Genomic DNA, 24,272 nt, shown 5'->3' with positions numbered 1-24,272 from the left:
TTTAAGACTCCAAATGATAAACATATCTAAAGAATGCAAGTTAAAGTCACAAACTTATTTAGAAGGATGTATCCAAACATGACAGTCAGGAAAGAAAATTATAACTTAGAAGTGGAAACGCAATGAATATGTTTGGTGGCTTAGTTCAACATGATCATGCAAAAATAAGATATGAAATTTGCAGCTCAGCTCAAATTTAAGGGTCCACCAGTATTATTAAGATGTCTAAGGGAACAGTCTTGGTGTTTTTGTAGGCCATTTCAGTCCCTGAGATTCTAAGCTAGCAAATAACATGCTCAGGTACAACTATTTTTTACCTTTCTGTACGAAACCTTGACCACGACCTGGTAACATATAAATGTCACACTACATAACTGTCTTTTGAAGTATTCAAATATATCAATTCATCAAAGCATGGTATAGTGTAGCATGGGAGACAACTCTTTTCAATATGGTTGAATATTTAAAGGGAGATAATTCTAAATGTTAATGCTGTGTTGATATTTCAAAACTGTATCAAATTTATTTCTAATTTTATAAAAATACAAAATCATACAACTGTTTAAATTATAAGTTTTGAAGGTAAGGGAAGACATCAAAAGATCAAAGTAGGACTATGTGATTTTTTTTTTTCATCCTACATTGAACTTTTGATGTCGTCCTTAAATCATTCAAACTATATACACCATTGTGTATATTTTGTGCTAAAAGAAGTTATAAATCCTGAAACTTGTTGAAATTGCCTATTTAAGAGGCTATATCAACATTGTTGAACGAGATAAAAAGTAACATTCTAAAACCAACACTTAATTCTGGTGTTATTCTCAATTAACCAGTGTTCACCCCATTATTTTTAAATAGCACCTTCAGATGTGAAATAGCATGTTTTAAGTTAAAAAGTCAATAAAGCTACTGTAAGTTCAGAAATCATTGAATTTAATTGCTTTTTTCAATCTCTGAAAAATTGACAAAAATGAGACATGTTTTCGAGTTCAATTATTGCATTTTCCAGAAAATCTGCTAAAAATATTTGCATCAAATATCAAAATGTGATAGCTTATTATTTGGATACTCACCCAGTTGCAATATTTGCATTAACAAAAACCTTACAATAATTTCTGAATTTACATAGCAAAGAGTCTTGTCATTGCTCTTTGTGTCTTGAGGCTTGGCAAGGACTAAGGACTATTCCAGAAAAAAATGTATGGAGGGGGGGGTTGGAAGGCAGTTTTTGTCAGCACCCACCACCCAGACAATTGTAATTGAGAATTATAGTGCATTATAGTGTGAAAAGTTGTTCTGATACCTATCACCCATGTATAATTAATACAATGTGCCTTCCAACCCCCCCCCCAAACCCCCATTTATTTTTTCTGGAATAGAACTAAGCAAGTAAGTAGTAGTAAAAGTAGTATAGTGCTATAAAGCACATTTCATCACCATTTACAGATTTGTGTAAAATTGAAAAAAATGTGTATTGTTTGTGTTATTGTCACAAGGGGAGAACACATTTTTTACACAGGTTACAGTTTTGTGTAAATTAAGAAATTGTGTGTACTGTTTGTGTTTCAGCGTGATAAGTTATTACCCTTCGTCAGAATCCTCTTCTGCGGAAGGATGTGCCGATATAATGTCCCACGGATCACTTAGTACGTCCAATTCTGGTAAGCCATTGTCTAATAGCTTCATATTGTAGATAATTACAAGAGTCCCTGATTCACTTTCAATTTTATCAAACTGTTCAAAGAATTCAGCCTCATTGTGGAATGGTGAATATTTATAGATTAGTTCCATTTCAATTTCTTGCTAAAAATAGAACAAATATTTATCAGATTTATAAATTATCATATAGCCTTTATTCTAAAAATAAATGGTAACAAGTGACCTTGACTTAGAAATCTGATTAGTTATAGATACTTTATTTAAATTCTTTATAGAATAACTATCGAAGAATTCAAATAGAGAAAAATATTTAACGAGTGACAGAACAACACATTAATTCAGGCATAGCGCATGCGTTAATTATCAGTATTGTTCGGTCACAAGTTGAATATTTTTTTATTTTTGAATTCTTTGATCAGTTATTCTTTTTATTACATTGGCAAATGGCTTTTTTTATGAAATTAAAGTAGAAAATATAAGGAACTATATCTTTTTCTACGCATTCACAATTTGTTTTGATTTGTCGTTATTGATGTCTTGACAACAACTATTTCATAAGACATCATAGGAGTGAAATAACCACGTTTATTTCACATGTGAAATTATTGGTTTTTATTTCACTGAGAAATCAATGTAATTCATTGCAACCAATGTAATAATATTATTTCATTACAACTTACAAGTAATTTTATCTTTTCTTTCACTCACAAAAACAATATAAAATCTATTATTCTAGAAACATATTATACGATAAAAGTTTATCAAAATTATTGACTTTAAACTGTGCATTCTGACATGTTGATATTTTAAGAATTCCATACTCACCTTTTTGCCTTTGCTCACAGGTTTTCTACTGTTAACTTCAAATGATGGCAGAGGAACAATCACCTGTCAAATATATATCTCAAATTATTAGGAACAACAAATTTTAATAATTCTATTTACATGTACATGCAGTCATATACGCATAGTGCCTGACCTCTTGTATAGTTATATGACAAAGGACTTAGATAATTCAAATTTCAATACAAAGTGTAAAAGTATAAACCATGAATAACTATTTATGTAATTTTACTTTTCAACATAGGGTCTAGAAAGAAAATGGGGAGGTTTGAGCACAAATAACACAGATTTTTCTCCAACATGTTTTGAGTCTATTAAGTCAAGTTATCCCAACCATGTATTGTTTTATTATTCTTTGAATGTGTTTTTTTGGAAAAGTTGTGTGTTAGTGTTGTACACATTAGTATTGTCCAGAATTCTTGGTGATAACCTGTCTTTCTTTTTTTAAATGAAAAACAAGAATGTGTCATTAGTGGACGGATGCCCCATCCTCACTATCAATTTCTATGTTCAATGGACTGTGAAAATGGGAAAAAGCTCTAATTTGGCATTAAAATTAGAAAGATCATATCATAGGGAGCATATAAACTAACTTTCAAGTTGATTGGACGTCAACTTCATCAAAAACTACCTCAACCAAAAACTTTAAACCTGAAGCAGGACAGACAGATGAACGGAGAGACGCACAGACCAGAAAACATAATACCCATAAATGAGGCATAAAATCGTCACTTTAAATAACTACTGTACCTCATCAATGCCCTCCTCCTCATGAAATGTACGTGACAAAAACAAACATGACATTGCCTTGTCTTTCTTTGTAAATACCATCAAGTCATTACCAATCCTCATTGAACCTCTGAAATAACAAAAATATAAAATAATTTTTCTTCTTTCTATGAGTTATTTTGAAAAAAAGTAATGCAAACAAATGTAACTGAAATATCAAACAGATATCTTCATACTGAATATATAAATATTAAATAGCATGAAGGTAACAATGGTAACACAAACAGGAAGTTGAAAATATTTCAATAGTAATTTTGCTCTTCTAATCCTACATTGTATTGATTTTTGAACAAACAAAAAAAATGAAAATAAAAACTTAAAACAGTCCAATCTTTGCCACTTCCAAGCACTTTTCTGAATAGATCTAAACATGAAATACCATATGCCATAGCAAAAAAACAATGGCTTGAATAAATTGAAAGCTAGATGACCTAACATATTTATTAATTTATTACTTACGATTTGAGACCATTTCCGTACATGCCAATGTGTGAGTTTTCTTCATCTCTTTTTGTTGACCTTCCAAATGTGATGATATCAGCTGTTTCATCTGAAAATGAAATATTTCAACTTAAAATAGTTTTATATATACCCATCCTGACAAATCTAAATCTCATCTTTGTAATAGAAAAACTTGCTACATTGCATCATAAAATTTCCTTAGTTTCTAATTTTATCAAATACTGTTATAATCATATCTGACATGCATGTCTATAAATGGTGGTGATAAAGTTAGGCCAAAAAAAATATGTCTGTTTAAGGTTACATACTTAAAATACATAGGGAAGGTAGGTCGGTATTTTCATTTTATTTTTTGTGTCATGATTTTGAGTCATGCAGTTGTGTTTTATCGTGGTCTGAGTAGATAATGGGCCAAGTTTACCCGTATTTGTAATGATTGGATTATTCCCCTTTGTTATAAGTTGAAAAAAAGGTCGGCAAAGTGTCTATTTCATCACACGAGTCTCGATTTTCCTTAAAATAGCTGTCGTATTCACAATAGTGAACATTAGGATGTATCAGACAATAGATTTATATTATTGGAAACACTAACTTCACTTTTGACACAAGTTCAGTTTATTTTTCACTTTACAACGGAAATAAAATGACTTAGGGTCTGTGCTAAAACAAAAGGGTAGGTCGGGTAATCATAAACAGACAGACATTTTTTTTGTGCCTTAACAAAAGTTGCAAAGCCAAACATTTTTAAAACTTACTATAAACAATTTTCATAGAGATTCTAATTTACTTAGTGTTATAAGAGTGTTATAAGAGTGGGTGGTTGATAATTCATATAAATGACATAGGATCAGTACAATCTGCTTCAGACATCTACTTACTTGGATCCATTCCACTTCCATCGTCAAGGAAACACAATAGGTAACCTCCCCTGAGAGATTCATCTGGGACTAAAACAGAAATTATTGACATATAGAGATAAGTACTTTTACATGTGAGCACTACAGGGTAAAGATCCCTTTCATTTTTCAAATGTATTAATTTTTCAGTAAAACATTGAACTGATAATTTTCTCGTTTGAATAGTTTTACATTTGTCATTTCGAGGCCTTTTATAGCTGAATATGGGGTACCGTACTGGCTTTGCTCATTGTTGAAGGCCATACAGTTACCTATAACTGGTAATTTCTGTGTCATTTTGGTCTCATGTAGAGAGTTGTTTTATTGGCAATCATACCACATACATATGAAGAGCAAGCGTAAAAATCCCCAATATCAAAACATAATCACCATCTTGTCATCAGCAACAACATATAAAACTTTGAGATTAAGTTTTCTAGAAATTTGATAGCATGTAACAGATGGAGTCACCTGCTTGTCAACTATCCCAAGTTATAAACCAGATGTAGTCAGAAACCTGGCTAAATTACTGCCATTTCATGAATCTAATATTTTAAATTCAGAAATTTTTGCATGCATTTAATATTGCGATTTAAATTTTTGCGATATTGAGAAAAATCCTTTTTTAATTCATATACAAAATTTCAAAATGCAAGTTTAAACTGCATTTAACTGTAGTTATTTTACCCCTTTGGCATTTTACATAATAATAAAGACATTGCAATAATTTGTGAATGTACAGTACCCCTCTAACCAGATGATTTCCTTTTGAACTCACCTGTGAAAATGTTGATTGTTGTGGCATTGGCATCTCTGAAATTAGACATTAAAAGTTAAGTTTGCTTATAAAAAGTAAAGTTAATAAAATGCCGACATCTTGTCATAAACCTTGGGTTCCAAATTAAGACATTAATAAATGATAAGGGTGCATCATTTTAATCAGACAAATATTGTGTACTCAACACAAACCAGATGCTCCGCAGGGCGCAGCTTTATACGACCACAGAGGTTGAACCCTCAACAGTTGGGGCAAGTATGGAAACAACATTCAAGCTTGATACAGCTCTGAATTTGGATTGTGATTATATAGTTGACACAGAATAAATGTGGTCTAATGAACTTAAACAAGAGGCTGACACAACGACAGCAAACCAGATTTATTAACATTTATTTTTGTCCTTGCAATAACACAAAAACAATAACTGATGAACAGTGAAAGTGAAAATCAACAATATCAAATTTGACCTCCATTCTGTCATAAGTACCAACATATTAATCAAAGCCTGAAAGGCTGTAAAAGCAATTGCTGCCATGTTTATGATTTGGGGACTTTTTTTTCATCCACATATATTTAAGAATTAAACATGACAGGAGTGTTGTCTAGTGAGAATTAAGAAGGTTTTAACTTTATATCAATTAAAGACTTTAGCAGAAAGTCATTTTTAATATGTTTTATACAGTGATCGGGAAGGACGTGCGCCCTGCGCCTATAGCGCATATTCACCAGAAATGGCGCATAGAGTGACAAATGTAAGCGCCCACGTGGCGCACGATATTTTTCGCATCGTTTCGAAACGTTTAGATATCGTCAAATAGTTTTCCGATCGTGTTCCGTGCCGCCATGTGTGTGTACACAACTGTATAATGTTCCTCCAATCATAGGAGCACCTATATATTTTAGGACGTCTCGGGTGTTTTCCTATGGTAATAGAACCATGCGGTTTAACGTCTCGGGTGTTTTCCTATGGTAATAATAGAACCATGCGGTTTAACTGATAACCCAAAAAACGCAATTAACCATCATTCATGATATAATTTTTTATAAACAACTTAACATTTGTGAAATTTTGCTATTACAGACGAGATTTAACTCTAATAATAATCTTTTAATTTAGTTTAGCTTGCTATTATTTCGATTGAATACCCCTGAAGCCTTTTTATGAATATAGTTTTTGTCTCCATAAAAGGTGCTTAACTGTCCTTGTCATTTTTTGGTCTTTAGCTCGTTTTGAAATTTTGTAAACATGACTTCAGCGAATTATTGTTTTGTTCTATCAATTAATGGTACTCTCTATTGTTATTCTTGTCATCTTGATGAAGTAATAATAATAATACAAGAAGTGCAGAGGACGTTCCTGGAATGTCCTCTAATACGGAACGTCTGGAATGAGTATGGTATCGACGAAGACCCAAATTTAATGTTAAAAAAACCATGAACATGAACAAGCCAAGGCAACAGTAACAGTTTATACATTGTAAATAAAGGTTTATCTTTAATATTGTCCGTTTTGGAAGAAGTTATTGTATATTCATTGAAATTACAGAATCACAGGAACAATATTATTTAAAATCATAAAGGTAAACTTGTACCAACACCTCTTTTCCAAAACATGAGAAAATAATGATACTTTTTATTTTTTTACAGAAGTCAATTCAAATGGCCCACTCATTTGACAACATGGCCCATTATTTTTCAAAATGGCCCATTGAATTTATTTTTGAGGGGCCCTGGGCCCATAGTGAAAAAAACCTTCCAGATCACTGTTTATATTTCACAAGGAGACAACACGTTTACCAGGCTAAATTTGGGGTCAAATATACATGTGCTGAAACATATAACTCCAAGAGAAATTATTATGGATTATCTCCTAGTAGTGTTTGTAACTGGGCAATAATTTCCTTTATTGATTTAATTTTCATAATTAATTTAAATTTAACACTTCAGTTAAAACATTTCAACTTTCCAGACGCAAATGTTGAAAAACGGGAAAGAAACAAAATATTTTACAAGACATAAACATGTAAAATATAAATATATATTTCAGCTGACTAAAAATATTTTCATAATGTTACTTTGTCATCATTTCTTAAAAACTAAGTCCCAAACATTATTGCTCAGTTGATATGTGTCATCCTCATGCGGTACGAGATAACTATATATAATTCTGAGTTTCTCATGCAATCTCGACTCATGCAATCTCGAAAAGAGCTCGGCCATCACAGACAAACATGACATTAAATCGTCATTATACGAACAAGAACAAACAGCTCTAAGTTGCTTTGATATTTATCCAATTTTCAGGAAACATTGTGAAAATGATCTTCAATTTTTCGAAAACATGTGAAATAAAATTGCAAACACGGTGGACCGTCGAGGGTCAACAAACGTAGTAGACTCGTCCATTGGAAAGACGAGGATAATGGTTTCATCATTTGTCATTCATACCCAGTTTTGAATATGATATCCAAAAAGGATGTACTTTTTTTAATCTATGAAACTAGAAAATTCCAAATTGTAAATATCTCTTCATCTGGACTTGGCATCTATCACGTTTGGACGGGTCCATTTCATTAGTAAGGTGATCGATAAATCTTACGGAGTTATGACAAAAAAGGAAAACAAACTTATTGTTATGTGTTTTTAACAAGGGTTTCGTTCCTCTAAATTATTTGGGGAAACAAATCAACAAAATAGGTCAGTTAACTTTGTCTATTTTTAGATTACAGGTAATCATTTGACACTACGTATAACCTGATAACCTGTGTAGTGATTTTGATTTTACGATAAATTTATGAATGAACGACAATTTTATGAATGAACAAGAGCACCTGACCTCTTTCTTAAAAAAACACCAATTAAACATATAAAACCGTATATTATAAAAGATAATTCAGTCAAATTTTCAATACTAAATCAACAACTGAAATGATTCCATATTTTGTTGAAACATCGTACGAACGGAAAACGTAATCGCAGGTATAAAAATGCATTTTTTTCACTCGGACGTCTATGTTTTTTGATAGTCAAACGGTTGTCCCCCTAAATACAAAAATACATCTACAAGAACGTATGCTGAAACTTCTTAAATCCACTAACGTTTTTCAAAAGTTTCAAGCTATGTATTGCATTAGAAAACATACATAGGTGTTTAAGAATGACAGATCAGGAGCCTGTTTAACAAAATACTATGGCTTGATCTGGGCGGAGTCTCTGATCTGGGTCACAAAGATGGCCATACGCGACGGCATGAAAGCAATTGCTTTAAAAATTGAAAAGCTTAGGTTGATTGGGTCATGAGTAAGTGCAACAACATGAATGGAAACGCCATTTTTCAATCTTTTAAGAACCATAACTCCTGAACTTGACCTCCGTTTTGTCATCAATAACCCCAAGAATTCAAGAATAAAACCTCATTGAAATTGGTCAAGAAAAAAGCAATTTTGAATTTATACTAAGTATTAGAAAAGCAGTTTTTGGCCCCTAATTCCTAAACAGTTTCGGACATAACCCCCAAAATCAATCCCAACTTTCCTTTTTTGGAATGAAACCTTGTGGTACAATTTCAGAAAGATCCACACACTTACACACAAGTTATTGTCTGGAAACTGGAAGAATACTTCTTTTGACCCCTTTTCAGCTCCTTGTTCCTAAACTGTTGGAACCATAGCCCCCAAAATCAATCTTAACCTATCATTACGACTTTAGTAATTTCAAACATTGTGTTTAAATAACATAGAGATCCATTTACTTAAACTAAAGTTATTGTCAGAAACTAAGTGTCTTTGGACGACGCTGATGATGACGACGTGATACTAATATTCCAACGCAAATATTTTTTGTAGTCATATACATGTAAATACAACTTAACATTAGGCATGTTAGGATTAAAACAATTGTTAAAGAGGAAGTGCACCATTTAAGTTACAAAATAATCACGACAACCTTGTACATGTGACTGAATAATTTCTCATAGTATTTAGTAATGTGTTTTTTTGTTTGTGTTTTTATTTATTTTACAAAATCCTTGAAATCCTTACTGATTTTTTTCTATAAAGGATAAGGTGTCAAATTTACACTTTCTTTTTCTAACCTTGCTGGGGAACCGTAACTCTTAAGCCCTAATGTTATTTTTTTACTATTTGCAGACTATTTCATTCGCAAATAGTCAAAAAATAACTGTAGGAAACAAGATCTACAGTTCACCAGCTACAAATGTATTATTACCCCTGCCAATATTTTTCTTTAATTGAGTTATGTTACTTACCTGCTATTGTCAACCAATTCAGCAAGGGCACCAAATAAAAACTCATGTGTAGTTCTGTAAAAAGAAATGGAAAAATAATGTGAAAAAATTATTTCGTGTCTAAACCAATTTGTAACACCCAATTATTTTAAACAAATTACTTGGTAGTCTTGGGCTGTTTTCCGCTCTTTGGTTGTTTTTTCGTCTAATTGACTCATTCCCCAATTCCATTCTCAATTTTACTACTGATTATTGCATGTTTTGCACTTAATACTATAGCTATTTCTGATTAACAGTACCGGTAAGTTGTTTGTTTTTGATGTCAATGAATATGTCCTGGAGGTTGTTTCTTAACATATAGTTTTTAGTTCACTTCCACAAGGACAAACACCTTACCTATGTAGTAATCAAATTTTCACATCTACAATTGATGTCATTTTGTCTTGGGTGGATAAGAGTCTCTTGGGCAACCATATTACAAGGAAGCAAAGAAATCTTCATATTTTTATATTCATAATTTCTTTTTCAGAATTAACAAGAATGTGTCTCCAGTACACAGATGCCCCACTCCCACTATCATTTCCTATGTTCAGTGGAACGTGAAATTGGGTCAGAACTCTAATTTGGCATAACAATTAGAAAGATCATATCATAAGGAACATGTATACTAAGTTTCAGGTTGATTGGCCTTCATCAAAAACTACCTCGACCAAAAACTTTAACCTGAAACAGGACAGAGGGACAAACGAACGGACGGACGCACAGACCAGAAAACAAAATGCCCCTCTACTATCGTAGGTGGGGCATAAAAATACCTCATGTTCAGTAATTGTTGTTAGATGATGTAGTTCATAAGTGTTTCTCATTTTATTCAAATAGTTTAGTGTGTTTTCCTGTTGGAATGGTTTCACACAAGTCATATTTATGAACCTTTATAGCTTGCTGTATGGTGTGAGTCAATGATCCCTGTTGAAGACCGTACTTTGACAGATTTTGGTGTACATTTACAAATTGTGACTTGGATGGAGAGTTGTCTCATTGGTCATATTAGCACTCATACCACATCTTCCTATATCTTTGTTCATTTCCAGCTAATGGTTAAATATACCATGATAACAGTTTATTTTAAAGAAAGAACATGTTTAATTAAATTGATTCTACAATATTTATCATAAAAGTGAGAATGGAAATGGGGAATTTGTCAAAGAGACAACAACCTGACATAGAGCAGACAACAACAGAAGGCTATCAGTGGGGCTTCAATGTAGCAATAGTTCAGTGATAATGAACGTCATACTAAACTCAAATTATCCACAAGAAACTAAAGTCAGGAAACTGCTAGTAGTCTGTGTTGTTATTTATGTATTAATATTATCAAGAAACTAAAATTAAAAATAATACAAGACTAACAAAGGCCAGAGGCTCCTGACTTGGGACAGGCACAAATATTGGGCGGGGTTAAACATGTTTATGAGATCTCAACCCTCCCCAATACCTCTAGCCAATGTAGAAAAGTAAATGCATAACAATATGCACATTAAAATTCAGTTCAAGAGAAGTCTGAGTCTGATGTCAGAAGATGTAACCAAAGAAAATAAACAAAATGACAATAATACATCAATAACAACAGGTTACTAGCAGTTAACTGACATGCCAGCTCCAGACTTAAATTAAACTTATTGAAAGTTATGTATTCATCATATGATTATCAGGCACAATCCTTCCCATAACATATATGAGAAGAACATAACCTGTGTCATGCCAACAACTGATTTAGTTCTAATGCAAAGACCTGTACGTGAATCAATATTAATGCCAAAATGAGCCATCTTTAATGACCTGACAACAGTATTGTAACTATAAAACCATGATAACTTTCTTAATAAGTCTATTTAAAGTTTTTTTTAGCTTCTGAGGTGAATACTGGTATTTTTGTGCTGTATAAAGACATTTCCATAAAAAAATTGGATGTGAAATACCTGAACGTATAAGAAGTCTGCATGTTGAGCTATATTTACAAATGATATCCTTATAGTTATATTGATGATAAAATTTAGTAAATGTTTTGACTCATTTGTGATATCGAAAATCCTGGTGTAATAATTTTTCATTAATACATAAATTTCCAACGTTGAAATCTAAAACATTGATACAGTCGATTCCACTTAATTGCATACCGCTTAATAGCATAATTCGGTTAATTGCATACTTTTCTCCTGCACAAAACCATTTCCCATTCACCTAATGTTAAATTGTCCGGTTATATGCATAGCCTTACAAGTGGCATTTCGGTTTATTGCATAGAAAATAATCGCCAGCTAGATATGCTCAGTTAAAACTGACGAGATTTTTGACCGGAAACGGCAATTTGGTAAGTATATTTTTCTTGAATGCATCATAATTTTCATTATTATTTCACATTTACTTGTGTGTTATTCAAATAAAGTTTTAAAACAGTATCTTTCGTGTTTATATGATTATAGAAAAGGCCTCGATGTGTACACAGGTAAAGTTTCCCATATTCTATTTTAAGCCTCGAGGTCATAAAAATGTCAATCAGCTGATTGTTGTAAAAACACAACCATTCTATGATCTTCTATCTCAAAAGGTGTTAATTATTGATTGGATTTCAAACATTGTTCATAGATTATATTTTGGGTGAATTTTTAAAACATTAACGCCTGCTAATTATCGATCATTATCCAATGTGTAATTTCGTAATCCAGCTTGGGTGATCTACATTTATGTTAAATATTACAGGGCATTTATATATGGTTGAAGAATTTTATACATCAATCTTTCCTTTTTAATATTTTTCTAAAAGAAAATTAACTTCTGATTATTATATTTTCTCACTTTCAACACTCGTGTCCAGCAAATAACCTGTGCATGGCCCCACCACCTGTTAACTGCTTTGCATAAACAAAACTAGCGGTGTTAAAGTAACAGTGTCACATCACTGTGTAATTGGTAAATACTGAATATCAAAGGCAGTTCATTACACAATTATTGTTTACAATGGTTATAAACTGTGTAGTATTGTTAAACAGTTTGTTTTAAACAAAGCGTAACAATTTAATTTGTACATCCGGGTCATAGAAACAAATCTATTTTTAGAACAATTTTATTATTGTATCTCAGGTAAAGGAAAAGTCGGTACATAAATTTATAAACAAAAACAAAATGTGTTTATAAACTTTATTGAAAGAATACACAATGAAATAAAATGTATGACAGTAGACAAATAACTTTATTAGAATAAATAAGCATTCATTATGTTGTAAGTGGACTATGGACGTACATCTTTCTTCTTTGCTGATCTGCACTATCGATGTCATTTGACTCCGTAATTTGTCATTTCGGATATAAGCATACTCCGCTTTATTGCATAATTTCGTCTGACAAATAGGCTATGCAAATAACCGGAATGTACTGTATATACACATGTACACAGGCGAATCGTACAAGTTGAGTTTATAGTTTGAGTTATGGATTTCTGGGGAGATCCCTGCATACATTTTTGTAGCAAATTATACGATTAGTTTATTTAAGTTCTATAAATTAAAAATTGTAATTTGTATATCCAGGTGTAATGATAAGTCGTTATACTAAAGGCTATTTTTTTAATTTTTTTTCCGTACACTTAAATTTCATTTTTTATTATCATGCATTGTCAAGCTTGGTAACTCATAATTATTTGTCAGTAACTCAATGTACAATGCTGTCCCATACTGCATTTTGTACTGAACCTTCTGACCTTGTTTGTTTACATTTAATTTCAATGGCGTCAAAATCATGTGATGTCAATTCGTTCTACCCAATCAAATTACTCTACTGTCAATAAGGGGATTTTTTAGTCTACGTCACTTACGTTATTTCTTTGTGGGATATTGCTTCAAAATAGTTTGCAATAATTTTGGGTTTTATTCAACAGGAAAACTCTTTTCTTGCCATTCCTTTTGACATCAATGGAATTCTGTATGAATATTTATCTACAGTCATGATGGTCATCTATATACCTGTACAAAATTAAGGCATGGGCATCGTTTTTTCAATTAGTTTTCCTTTCATTTTGGTTGGGCTTTTTTCGCGGGAAAATCGCGAAAGACATAACACAAATACCTAACGAACTGACAAGATGAACGATTTTAGACTACGGTAGGATACAAAGTCATGGGGTTCGTGTTGTTTATTCTTTAGTTTTCTATGTTGTGTCATGTGTACTATTGTTTTTCTGTTTGTGTTTTTCATTTTTAGCCATGGCGTTGACAGTTTGTTTTAGATTTATGAGTTTGACTGTCCCTTTGAAGAATTGGTATCTTTCGTCCCTCTTTCAAAGATGAAGATGACAATAATTGCATCAGTAAAAATTTCATGACATGAAACTCTCCAAGTATATGGGTACTTACGAATTAGTATGTAGATAGTCAAAGCTAAGCTGAGCTCTACTCAGAGACGTATATTCTTCTTGCGACATAATTAACTCAGAGCGTCAACTGCTTCTGCTGCTGATGTTGGCGGGACGACGACAATTCAAGTGTGAAACGGTAAAATTATGATGAAGTCCATGTTGCAATATCAGTGAAATGTTTGAAGATTGAAGGCCCAAACTTTAAAAATCATTATTCACGTTGTTTAATGACATGTTATTCCTTATTTTAGTAGAGTTTTGGGATTTTTTTGTCAAAATCGGCCTCATGCAGTTATCGCATTCCAGCTTCCTGTCACATTGCGCACGCGTACAACCGTGCTTTCCGTTTTGTTTGTTTACATTTTTTAACTGTCTTCTAACGCTTTTTTAAGTTTATACAGCTCATATACGTTGACCAGATCTATTAATGATCAGATTTTGTGCCATTTAATAGATGAGTTATAATAAATTTGCACGATTGCATTTTTAAAATAAAAAACAAAAAATTATATAATTTTTATACAAAACGAATAATAAAACAATATGTTTATTTTGTATCAATGCGAAAATTGTTTCAATATTGTTTTTAGTAAATTTCATAGTATTTATCAACTTCAATAAAAACTATATAAAATGAATGTCAGTTAACATTTTTATCTCAATTTCGTTTTCTTTTTTCAAAGAGTTATTATTTCGGAATGCCCTCTAAATTTTAGGTTACTTGAATGATAAAATCAGAGAATGTAAACAGCATGTCAGATTCAGATAGTTCAGAAGAAGATATTGAAGAAAAATCTCGCTTACTAGAAGCTGTAGTAAATGTCATCCCACAAACCACATCAAAACATGTACTGATCAACCAAACAGGTAATTTTAGCCAAAGAAACATTCAAAAACCAACTCTGATTGACTCATAATTTTTGAATTCTAATTTCTAGTCAAATCGGCACCTGGTTAAATCGGCACCCGGTCAAATCGGCACTCAGTATAGTCAGATCGGCACCTAGTCAAATTGGCACCTGGTTAAATCGGCACTTTATATAGTCAATTCGGCACCCATGTTAGATTTGTTTTATATACATACTTTAACAGCCTCGCATTTCCCAGTTTCTAAGCCTCATCCTTATATCGTTGATATGTCAAGTCAAGGCACTATTATTGTCTATATATAAAATGATCAAGGATTTGTATAGTTCTCACTATACAAATCCTTGCAATGATATATGAGGTACGGTACTGGATATTTTTTATGCACTTTTTAACAGTTGAACATTTTGCAGGATTGTTGGTTGAATGCTGTTAACTCGCCTGAAAAAACACCTTGAATTGCTAATTATTTTGCATGAAAGTTTGAATTATTGAAAGGGACTCATAGTTTTCCATTCTATTGACTATTGCTTCTATTTGTCTCATTGTTAAACATCAGGTTGTGTAAGGGCTTCTTTGTTTCTTATGAAGTTTTTGAAAAATAAAACATTAATAAATACCTTTAACATTCTACTATTGAGTTAGAACCACAACCATATTAACCATGTACTTGATTTAAGTTATTAAAATTAATTGAAAAGAAAACTTTCCAAAAAATCGGTCATAGAATGTTGTGAAAACATTAAATAATTAACCTATGTTTTCTAACTGCTTGATGCTTTTTAATGATGTAATGCATGATAAAAAAAATTCTAACATAGATCATGAATTTATACATTTTAAAATTATTTATACATATATAATATCAAATATTTTTGGATGCCGATTTGACTATATTGAGTGCCGATTTGACCAGGTGCCGATTTAACCAGGTGCCGATTTGACTTTTTCTATGGGTGCCTATTTGACCAGGTGCCGATTTGACTTGTACCCCAATTTTTGATACAGCACTTCTATGACTTATATGAAGACTAGTCAAAATAATTATGACGTCTTCAAAGGCTATTATAATTTTTTTCTTTGATGCCTCACTTCGACGTCATAATGCTGAAGCCGACATTTTTGGTTGGACTTTGAGAGCATATTTTGTCCTCAACCTTGAGACCCAATTTAGCCACAGGTACTTGTGGACAGGATACCCTTTGGGTGCCCCCCAATATGAAGACATGTTGTCACCCCACTCTTTCACCAACTCGCCCAACTATTAAAAAAATCGCCCCAAACTGGTTGACCAACTCACTTCACTTTTTAAAAAATCACCTCACTTGTGAAAAGGGTTAAAACCAATCAATTTTCCCCACTTATTGAAAAAAGGTAAAATCTACTGCTATATATATTAAGCAAGAGAATCTCTTAAAATTCTTTTAAAAATAAGGGTTATTAATAATTCTTTTTATACCTCTGATAAGAATCACAGTATTGAAGGATCACAAGAAGATTTTAACCAATATGACATTGATGGTACCCAAAAAATTTTGCAATCAATTATTGATTGTTATTACATGGTGTACATGTTGTAGCTATAAACAAATATATCACAGATACTGTACTAATTCAACAAAAGATTTATAAATAAGTTAAAATTGAAAGCAAGATTTACCATCTCATGATCTGGACATAATTCTCCAAATGAATAATAAAAAAAAGATAATGAAGATATATGGGTTTATTTTTGCTTCCAAACTGGTTAAAGTTTTGTAACCTTTTTCAAAACTTTTGATTAAATAGTGTGTATGATTACCATTGACAAGGTTCCTAACTGAGGATAAACTAAGTACTGTACTGCAGGTCTTTAATAGCATTTTTTTTACAGTCTGAAAGCTGAATACAGCACACTTTAATCACACCATCAATATTTCTTGATTCTGAATCATTTTTAGGAAATGTTAGGTGTAGCAGAATATTTCATGAAAAAAGTTCTGTTAATTGTCTGACAGCCAAGTGAATAGGTTTGATATTGAGGAAATGAATAAAAACTGTTTTTGAGATGAGAATGTATGCCTTTGTAAATGTTGTATGTACATTGTATATGTGTTTTTTTATGTTTTCTTTTTTTTATTAAAACTTACTACAAAGATAATAAAAAGTTTTACATTATATATTTTGTAGATCTTAAATTACCTGTAAAAGAAAACTTGAAAGGAAGAAGAATCTCTAATTTGCCATCTAACAGGTGATGATGAAATAGACAACAATAATAGGCTGCAAGCCAGGATGTTTTTTTTTCTTTTTTTTTTTCAATAACATTATCACTGAACTAGTATATATTTGTTTAGGGGCCAGCTGAAGGACGCCACTGGATGCAGATATTTCTCGCTATATTGATTCCGGTTGGTGACCTTCTGCTGTTGTTTTTTTCTATGGTCAGGTTGTTGTCTCTTTGACACATTCCCGATTTCCATTCTCAATTTTGATATCAATCCAATACCAGACAATTACCTGTACAACATGTACAATGTCAATTCCCACAAAAAAGTTCAAACAAATAGTTGATGATTATAAAAATGTTTATCAAACTTATTCTTAAGGTCTATATTAGCTTTGTCATGATTGTCTTGTGAAAATTTGAAAACCAGTGCTGTTATTTAGAGTTGTATGGCACTTGGAAATATTAATTATATGGACAATTTAATTGCATTGTAAGGGCTTTCAAGTCTACTTTTCTTTAATATATATATATGTAAATTGTGATTTGAATAATGGCCTTTGACATTTGAAATATTTGAAATGCTTGGGACATTGGAATTCTTTTATTTTTATGTAAATATGATACTGAGTTTGTGAGACCTTAACCAAAATTATTCAATTTTGTTGTTGGCCGGTAAACAAACAAAAAAGGATTGATATATACTTCAAATTTTATTTTGGATTTTAAAAATTTGTTGAATTCCAGGGTCACTGATGAGTCTTTTGTAGATGAAACCCGCGCCTGACATAAATACAAAATTGAATCCTGGTATCTATAATGAGTTTATTTGACTCCACATCAGTACCAAAGGCTATATATAGCAGTTAGTCAAACGAAGAATGTCTACTCACATTACAATAACTGATACTGTGGATTCATTTATTTTCGTGGGTACCAATTTTCGTGGATTACGGAAAACTTGCATGTTCGTGGATATTTTATTTCGTTGTTTTGACAAAGTCTGCATATAAGCCTATAGACATTTTGTTTTTCGATGAACATTTAATTTTGTGGTTCACCTGTACCCACGAAAGCCACGAAAATTGGTATCCAACGAATAATAATGAATCCACAGTAATTACATTGGTTTCAAACATGATTTCTAGGTAAAAAAAGGTTAAGTTCAAGTAAATAAATTCTGTATTTTTTCTCCTCTGATGTCTTATAACAATATGTGTTGTATCAAAAAGAAGCTTGAATTTGCATCTTTCTGGTTTAATAAATCATTTTGTCATTATGGACATTAAAACACTCAACTATTTTGCGTAAAGGTAGTCCAACTCATGACATGGATGCCACATTTGATGTAAAATTGCAGCCTTCATGCTTGGTTCTTTAGTCCACAAGTCAGAAGCTCAATTCTTTGAAAATTTGTTGAATTCTGTTGGCTTGCAGAGAATAATTTTACAAGCCTAAAAGCAATGTTACAAGTCAATGCTGTAGGACTTGTGGTTAAGAGTAAAGACTGAAATTCAATCCATGCAGCAAACTTGTGACATAAATTCACCAAAACAATTTACATGGACTATATTATCTTATTTTAATTATAACAGGCCATTAGCTGTTGATAAAGAAGAAGAAAATGGTTCAATTACTCCAGGGGTCAGAAAATTTGTGGCCTCAAAATTATCAGAACAGCTTGATAAGTAAGTTGGCTTGTGAAATTCCTGTAAAAGAAGGGGATAAGAACCAAATGACAAAGCTTAATTTTCGCAAAAAATCAGTTTAATGCATGTAATGACCAAACAGAAAACCAACAGTCTGCATAAAAACACAACCAAGAAATCTGAAGATTTAGAAATATAAACCCAACCAAATACTGGTGCTTAAATTAAAGTCTCTTGAAGAAAAAGCAATTTATGTTCCACAAGTTAACATGTGTACTTTGGAAGGGCTGAGCTGTTCCAGATAATATTTGGCTTTTTTTGTAAATTTACCATATGATGTTAAATCTTTTATGTTGTTAAACCATGTCAGAATGATTCGTATTTTGATGTTTTAGAGAGATAGAATTAACTGATATTAGATTGAATGGAATAAATGGAGAAATTACTGATACAGGTGAGTTATGAAATAATGCACAGATCTTTAATACAGAACAATTCTGAAAATAACTTGGGATTTTTTTAATATCATCAGTTTGAAGAAACGGAAAGCACTCAGATGAAATTACCTAAATATGGGTGATTGCATATTTTTTAGACTTTTGTAAGTTTATGGGTGGTCAGGGTATTTTTTATAATACTTATCGAATATCTGGATTAAAAAAACAGTATTTTGTTGTCATTTGATTTTATGGTTTTGTTATAGTCTGTATTCAAGCCTAAAGATAAAAAAAATTTGCACTTTATTTAACCTACACATGGTTTTTTTGAAATAAATTAATGCTGCTAATTGCTAATTTTTAGAAGACAAAACCATTACAAGATTTTAAAAAAAAACTGACAACACTGAAAAAGTTCCTGTGATGGGACAATATGAAATAGGGTTATATGATATGTATGATATGAATGCAAAGAGAAAACTATCTAAAGACCCAATGACCAAGAAGTGTACAATTGATTTACAGGTTACAGGTCCGGCACAAAATGTCGTAGATTTAGACAACTTTAGTTAAATGCACACCAATTAGCAAATCATATCATATATAATAAGCTAGACTTGGTCCCAGTATAACAAAATGGGCAAAGATTCAATTTTCCATATTTTGTTTAAACAGGAATACAATTATTTTCATCATCAACAAGAAGTCTATTAACAGACCAAGAAGATACCTTTATCCCAAGACAAAAGAAGAAAAGGGTTGTTAGTTCTAGTAGTAACAGGTATGTATAGAAAACTCCCATGTTGGGAAATACCTTATTGATTGGGGAATTACCTTAATTGTTAGGGAGAGACCTTATTGATTGGGGAAAGACCGTATTCTGTCCCCTACCAACAAAGTAGAAGAGGACTTTAGATTTGCCCTCAGTCTGTCTGTCTGTCAATCATTCCATGCGTCAGTCCGGCAAATCAGTTTTCCAGACTTTAGTTCTTCATGCTTGAAAATACTGATTTGATATTTGGTTTATTGTTTTATCATGGCAATTTACAAATCACATTAAATTTGTTTTTCTGTTTTGATGATTTTGTTCAGAGTTATGGTCCTTTTTGTACTGTGGGAAGATAGTGATTTGAATTATTTTTATTACTTATAAAGATTTTTGACATGACCTCTATTGAAGGTATCATGATCAAATGTGAACCATTAATATACCTCATTGTGAAGTTTTACCAGATGACCCTCTGTAGGATTCAATTATCCCCTTGAGAAGTTATCTCCCTTTATGGAGTTTTTATTTCTGTTAATGGAATCTTTTTTTGGCTTCACCTTACTAACCTGAACCTACATAATGTTGAAGATTTGTTTTGTGAAAGTAAAATTATATCTTCTGTTTAGCTAATTTTTGTTGTCATTGTCTTATTTAAGTTGTAACATATTAAGACAGGGATAAAGAAATAATGTAGGATGCTAATTGAGGTCAAATTATAAGGCACAATCATTTTCAACTATGAAGGATTTTCAACTTATTCATTGTTTTTTGCTGATCAGTAGTGTGTACTATGTAGCAACAATGCTTTAATTAACTATAAATCATTGGGATCATTGATGATGTCTATAGCAATCCAACCTATAATACAAAACTCTAACCAATTTAAATATCAAATCAGATTAAAAAAACATCTTTTTTATGCCTCACCATTGATAGTTTTCTGGTCTGTGGGTCTGTTTGTCTGTTCATTTGTGCCTTTGTCTATTTTTTCTTCCTTTCATTCATTTATCTGTCCATCTGCTCCGCTTCAGGTTAAAGTTTTTGGTGAAGTTGAGTCCAATCAATTTTGAAACTTAGTACACACATTCCGTATGATATGATTTTTATAATTTTAATGCCAAATTAGAGTTTAACCCCAATTTCACAGTCAACTGAACATAGAAAATGATAGTGCAAGTGGAGCATCCATGTACTAAGGACACATTCTTGTTTTCATTTGATTTAAAAACATGGCTGCCAGAGGCAACTCTTGATTCTGTATTTATTTCCAGATTTTATCTCCTCGGAAACCTAGGCATACTTTCTTTGGAAAATTACTACTTACATTGTACTACAATATGTAAACAGATTTTCATTTCATGCTAATCAGATAGCATTCATAACAGTTATGATGCTACAAGAATTCCAATTGAAATACATGGCCAAGTCTTATTAACCCTTACAGCTAATTTCCTAAGGCAAGTAAAACAAGACTTTGGTTAGCTTGCTTGCTTTGTTTGTATATTGTACAATTGTAATTAAGATGACATCAATCAAATTTATAATATATACAGGTTTAACTATATATTGTTTGAAGATGTCAATGTTAATTACAAAGCTTGAACTAATGTTTATACAAACAGAGCGAGCAAGCCTACTAAAGTTTTACTCTACCAGCATTAGGAAATTAGCTGTAACAAACTGCTGATTGGTATGACTTACTGTAAATTCAGAAATTATTGTGATGTTTTCATTATCGCGAAAAATGCACCAGGGTTATAATTGCAATAATTTAAACTTAAACAAGACTATTCTGAATATCCCAAAATTTAAAATTGAGTTGATCAGGAGTCTAAAATGACAAGATCACAAAAATTAATGATTGAATAATTTCTGAATTTACAGTAATTAAAACCAATATTTTAAAATTTAATCCTGATTTTCGAAGATTAACTGCAAAACGTTGTCCTGTAATACTTTTTTCAAGTTAAATTTATGTATAGGGATAGTTGTGTTTTATTGTGTATCAATAGCCAATTGTTTTGCATTCATTTGATATTTTAATTTTTACTTTTACAGTTCAGAAGATGAAAGGCTTGCTGAGGCTGCAGTTTCTCATGATTTTATTATAAAACAAAGTCATTTAACAGACAGTAACCAGAATTGTGAACAAAATCTGATAGCAAATATCTCATCTGAAAAAGACATCAAAGAAATAAACAAATTAAATGAAAATAGTAAAAACGATACTGTGAAAAAGAAGAAGAAGAAGAAAAAGACAAAACAAAAGGAAGAAATAAAAGTTTCATAGAATTATAAATACTTTTCATGTCCTTTATTGTTGCCTGTAATCTCAGTAGCTTGTTGTGTGTTTGGTGGTATAAAATTGAAAATGGAAATGGGGAATGTGTCAAAGAGACAACAACATTACCAAATGGCAGAAAAACACAGGGAGAAAATCCTGCACCCAACTGGCCCCTAAACAAAACGTGTACTAGTTCAAATTACTCCAAAACATACAAATGAACTAAAATTAAAAAAAAACAAAGACCAGATGCTCTTGACTTGGAACAGGGGCGAAAATGTGATGGGGTTAAATATGATTTGCAAGATCTCAACCGTCCCCCTATACTTCTAGTCAATGTAGAATAAACAAACTGTTTTACACCACTGTGACAGCCATATGCACAGTCAAACTTATTTATAAAGAAGTATGAGGCTGTTTAGTTTACCTGCAATGACTTTAAAACTGTTAAACCAATCTTTATCAAATACTCATTTGTTGTTTATGATTGCTAAATAGAGGTCAAAATGATATTGAAAATTTTCATTTTTCTTTCAAATGGTTTTGGTCTTTAATAAATTGAAAACGTTACTTTTTAACATTGCTGTGCAGAAAATAGAAAACAGTTTCAGATTGAATAATGGAGGGCAAACTTGATTTTGACAATTTGCTCATATGCTGATCATACGTTGAGTCCTTTGCTTGCATATAGACATTATTTAGAAAATAAAGTTGCTAACCCCCTCAGCCAAAAATTTGGTGATATCAACTAACTATTTCAGGTATTGATACCCTTTGCTTGTAAATTTCTTAATCTTGAGCAATCCTGATGAAGAAAAATCTGGAAAATCTCCATACATGTATGCATTTAATGTTTAAATGTATTTCTTTTTAAATGTGACAAAACAAATCTAAATTGATATTACTTTGACCCTCTCTGGCAGCAACAGTAATTTTGTATCAATATTCTTTTAAGAAACTTTTATTTAATTAATGATTCAAGTGTTGTGTGCTTGGTCTTATATTCTGGAGCACAAATACTGGTTGAATCCAATTGAACAGTAAGTTCCATAGCTTAGAAATAATAACTCTGTGTTTAAAAGAAACAAAGAAGATCAATGAATGACCTTATTGGTTGATTGATGTTTGCTTAACATGCAGTATGGGCTTTGCTCATTGTTGAAGGCCATATGGTGACCTGTAGTTGTTAATGTCTGTGTCATTTTGGTATCTTATGGACAGTTGTCTCATTGGCAATCATACTACATCTTTTTTTTTATAGTGGCAAACATTTCATTCATGTTCAGGGCAGATACAAATTAACAATAAATCCCTTTGTAATGAAAGTGGGACTGCTACTTGAAAAGAGGGTATGGTAGTTAGATGTAGAAAGAAAGCCTTACAACAATTCTTATATATAGATATCTCAAGAATTGTTTCAATGATTCTTTGATATCCAGAGAGCATGGCAATGATTACACTAGGAATTTGTTTCTAAGTACCCATTCTGATCTGACATGGCAGCATATTTATACATCCCTTGTAGCCGAACAAACCATCATAAACCATATTTTGTTCTAATGTCTTTTAGGCATAGCAAAGGTGAGCACATTTCTCACATTATTGGCTGTCAAAGCATTAGACAAAATACGAAAAAAATGCAAAAAACCCAACAGTTTACTTATGATACTCATCGTAGACAAGAGATTACAATTTTGTTTTCCAAATACTTGACTACAAAACTCATCATTGAGGCTTAAATAAAATGTGTTCAAAAGGCCAAACAAAATACGAGGTTAACAATGAGGAACCAAAAGATAAGTAGACCTTCTTCAACATGTAACATCCCTGTACTTATACATCTTCGGATTTCAAATGTTTGGCTTTGAGCGTTCCTGATGAAGGTACATCCAGAAAAGCGCCTCGGACGCAAGAAATTAATAACGTGTTGTTTTCAATATTTTACAGACTTTGATTTGAAAAGGAAATACATA

General features: G+C 31.8%; 2 protein-coding genes across 3 annotated transcripts in view; one reads left to right on the top strand and one right to left on the bottom strand.

Annotated features, from left to right (window-relative positions):
* Nucleotides 1-14,527, bottom strand: part of LOC134681291 (ATPase MORC2-like) — a 58,372-nt gene extending 43,845 nt beyond the window's left edge. The window contains exons 1-9 of one of the 2 annotated variants that reach the window (XM_063540859.1): nt 14,086-14,527; nt 9,698-9,751; nt 5,431-5,465; nt 4,635-4,703; nt 3,754-3,844; nt 3,256-3,364; nt 2,488-2,550; nt 1,589-1,806; nt 318-344 (exon numbers count right to left, since the gene is read on the bottom strand). In XM_063540859.1, coding sequence (XP_063396929.1) covers nt 318-344; nt 1,589-1,806; nt 2,488-2,550; nt 3,256-3,364; nt 3,754-3,844; nt 4,635-4,703; nt 5,431-5,465; nt 9,698-9,751; nt 14,086-14,153 — 734 coding nt within the window. In that variant the 5' untranslated portion in view covers nt 14,154-14,527. The remainder of the gene's footprint in view (nt 1-317; nt 345-1,588; nt 1,807-2,487; nt 2,551-3,255; nt 3,365-3,753; nt 3,845-4,634; nt 4,704-5,430; nt 5,466-9,697; nt 9,752-14,085) is intronic. The other variant, XM_063540860.1, reaches the window with a different exon arrangement.
* Nucleotides 14,528-14,781: 254 nt separating this feature from the next.
* LOC134727886 (uncharacterized) lies at nt 14,782-22,305 on the top strand. Its single transcript, XM_063592281.1, has 6 exons — nt 14,782-14,954; nt 17,124-17,187; nt 18,756-18,848; nt 19,205-19,263; nt 19,922-20,027; nt 22,074-22,305. The coding sequence occupies exons 1-6, from the start codon at nt 14,813-14,815 to the stop codon at nt 22,303-22,305; spliced, it is 696 nt and encodes a 231-aa protein (XP_063448351.1). The 5' UTR covers nt 14,782-14,812.
* Nucleotides 22,306-24,272: the final 1,967 nt, after the last annotated feature.

Source organism: Mytilus trossulus, chromosome 8, assembly GCF_036588685.1.
Source record: "Mytilus trossulus isolate FHL-02 chromosome 8, PNRI_Mtr1.1.1.hap1, whole genome shotgun sequence".
In the NCBI taxonomy this organism is placed as follows: Eukaryota; Metazoa; Mollusca; class Bivalvia; order Mytilida; family Mytilidae; genus Mytilus; species Mytilus trossulus.
The sequence above is the reverse complement of the archived record's forward strand: the minus strand, read 5'-3'. Positions and strand labels throughout refer to the sequence as shown.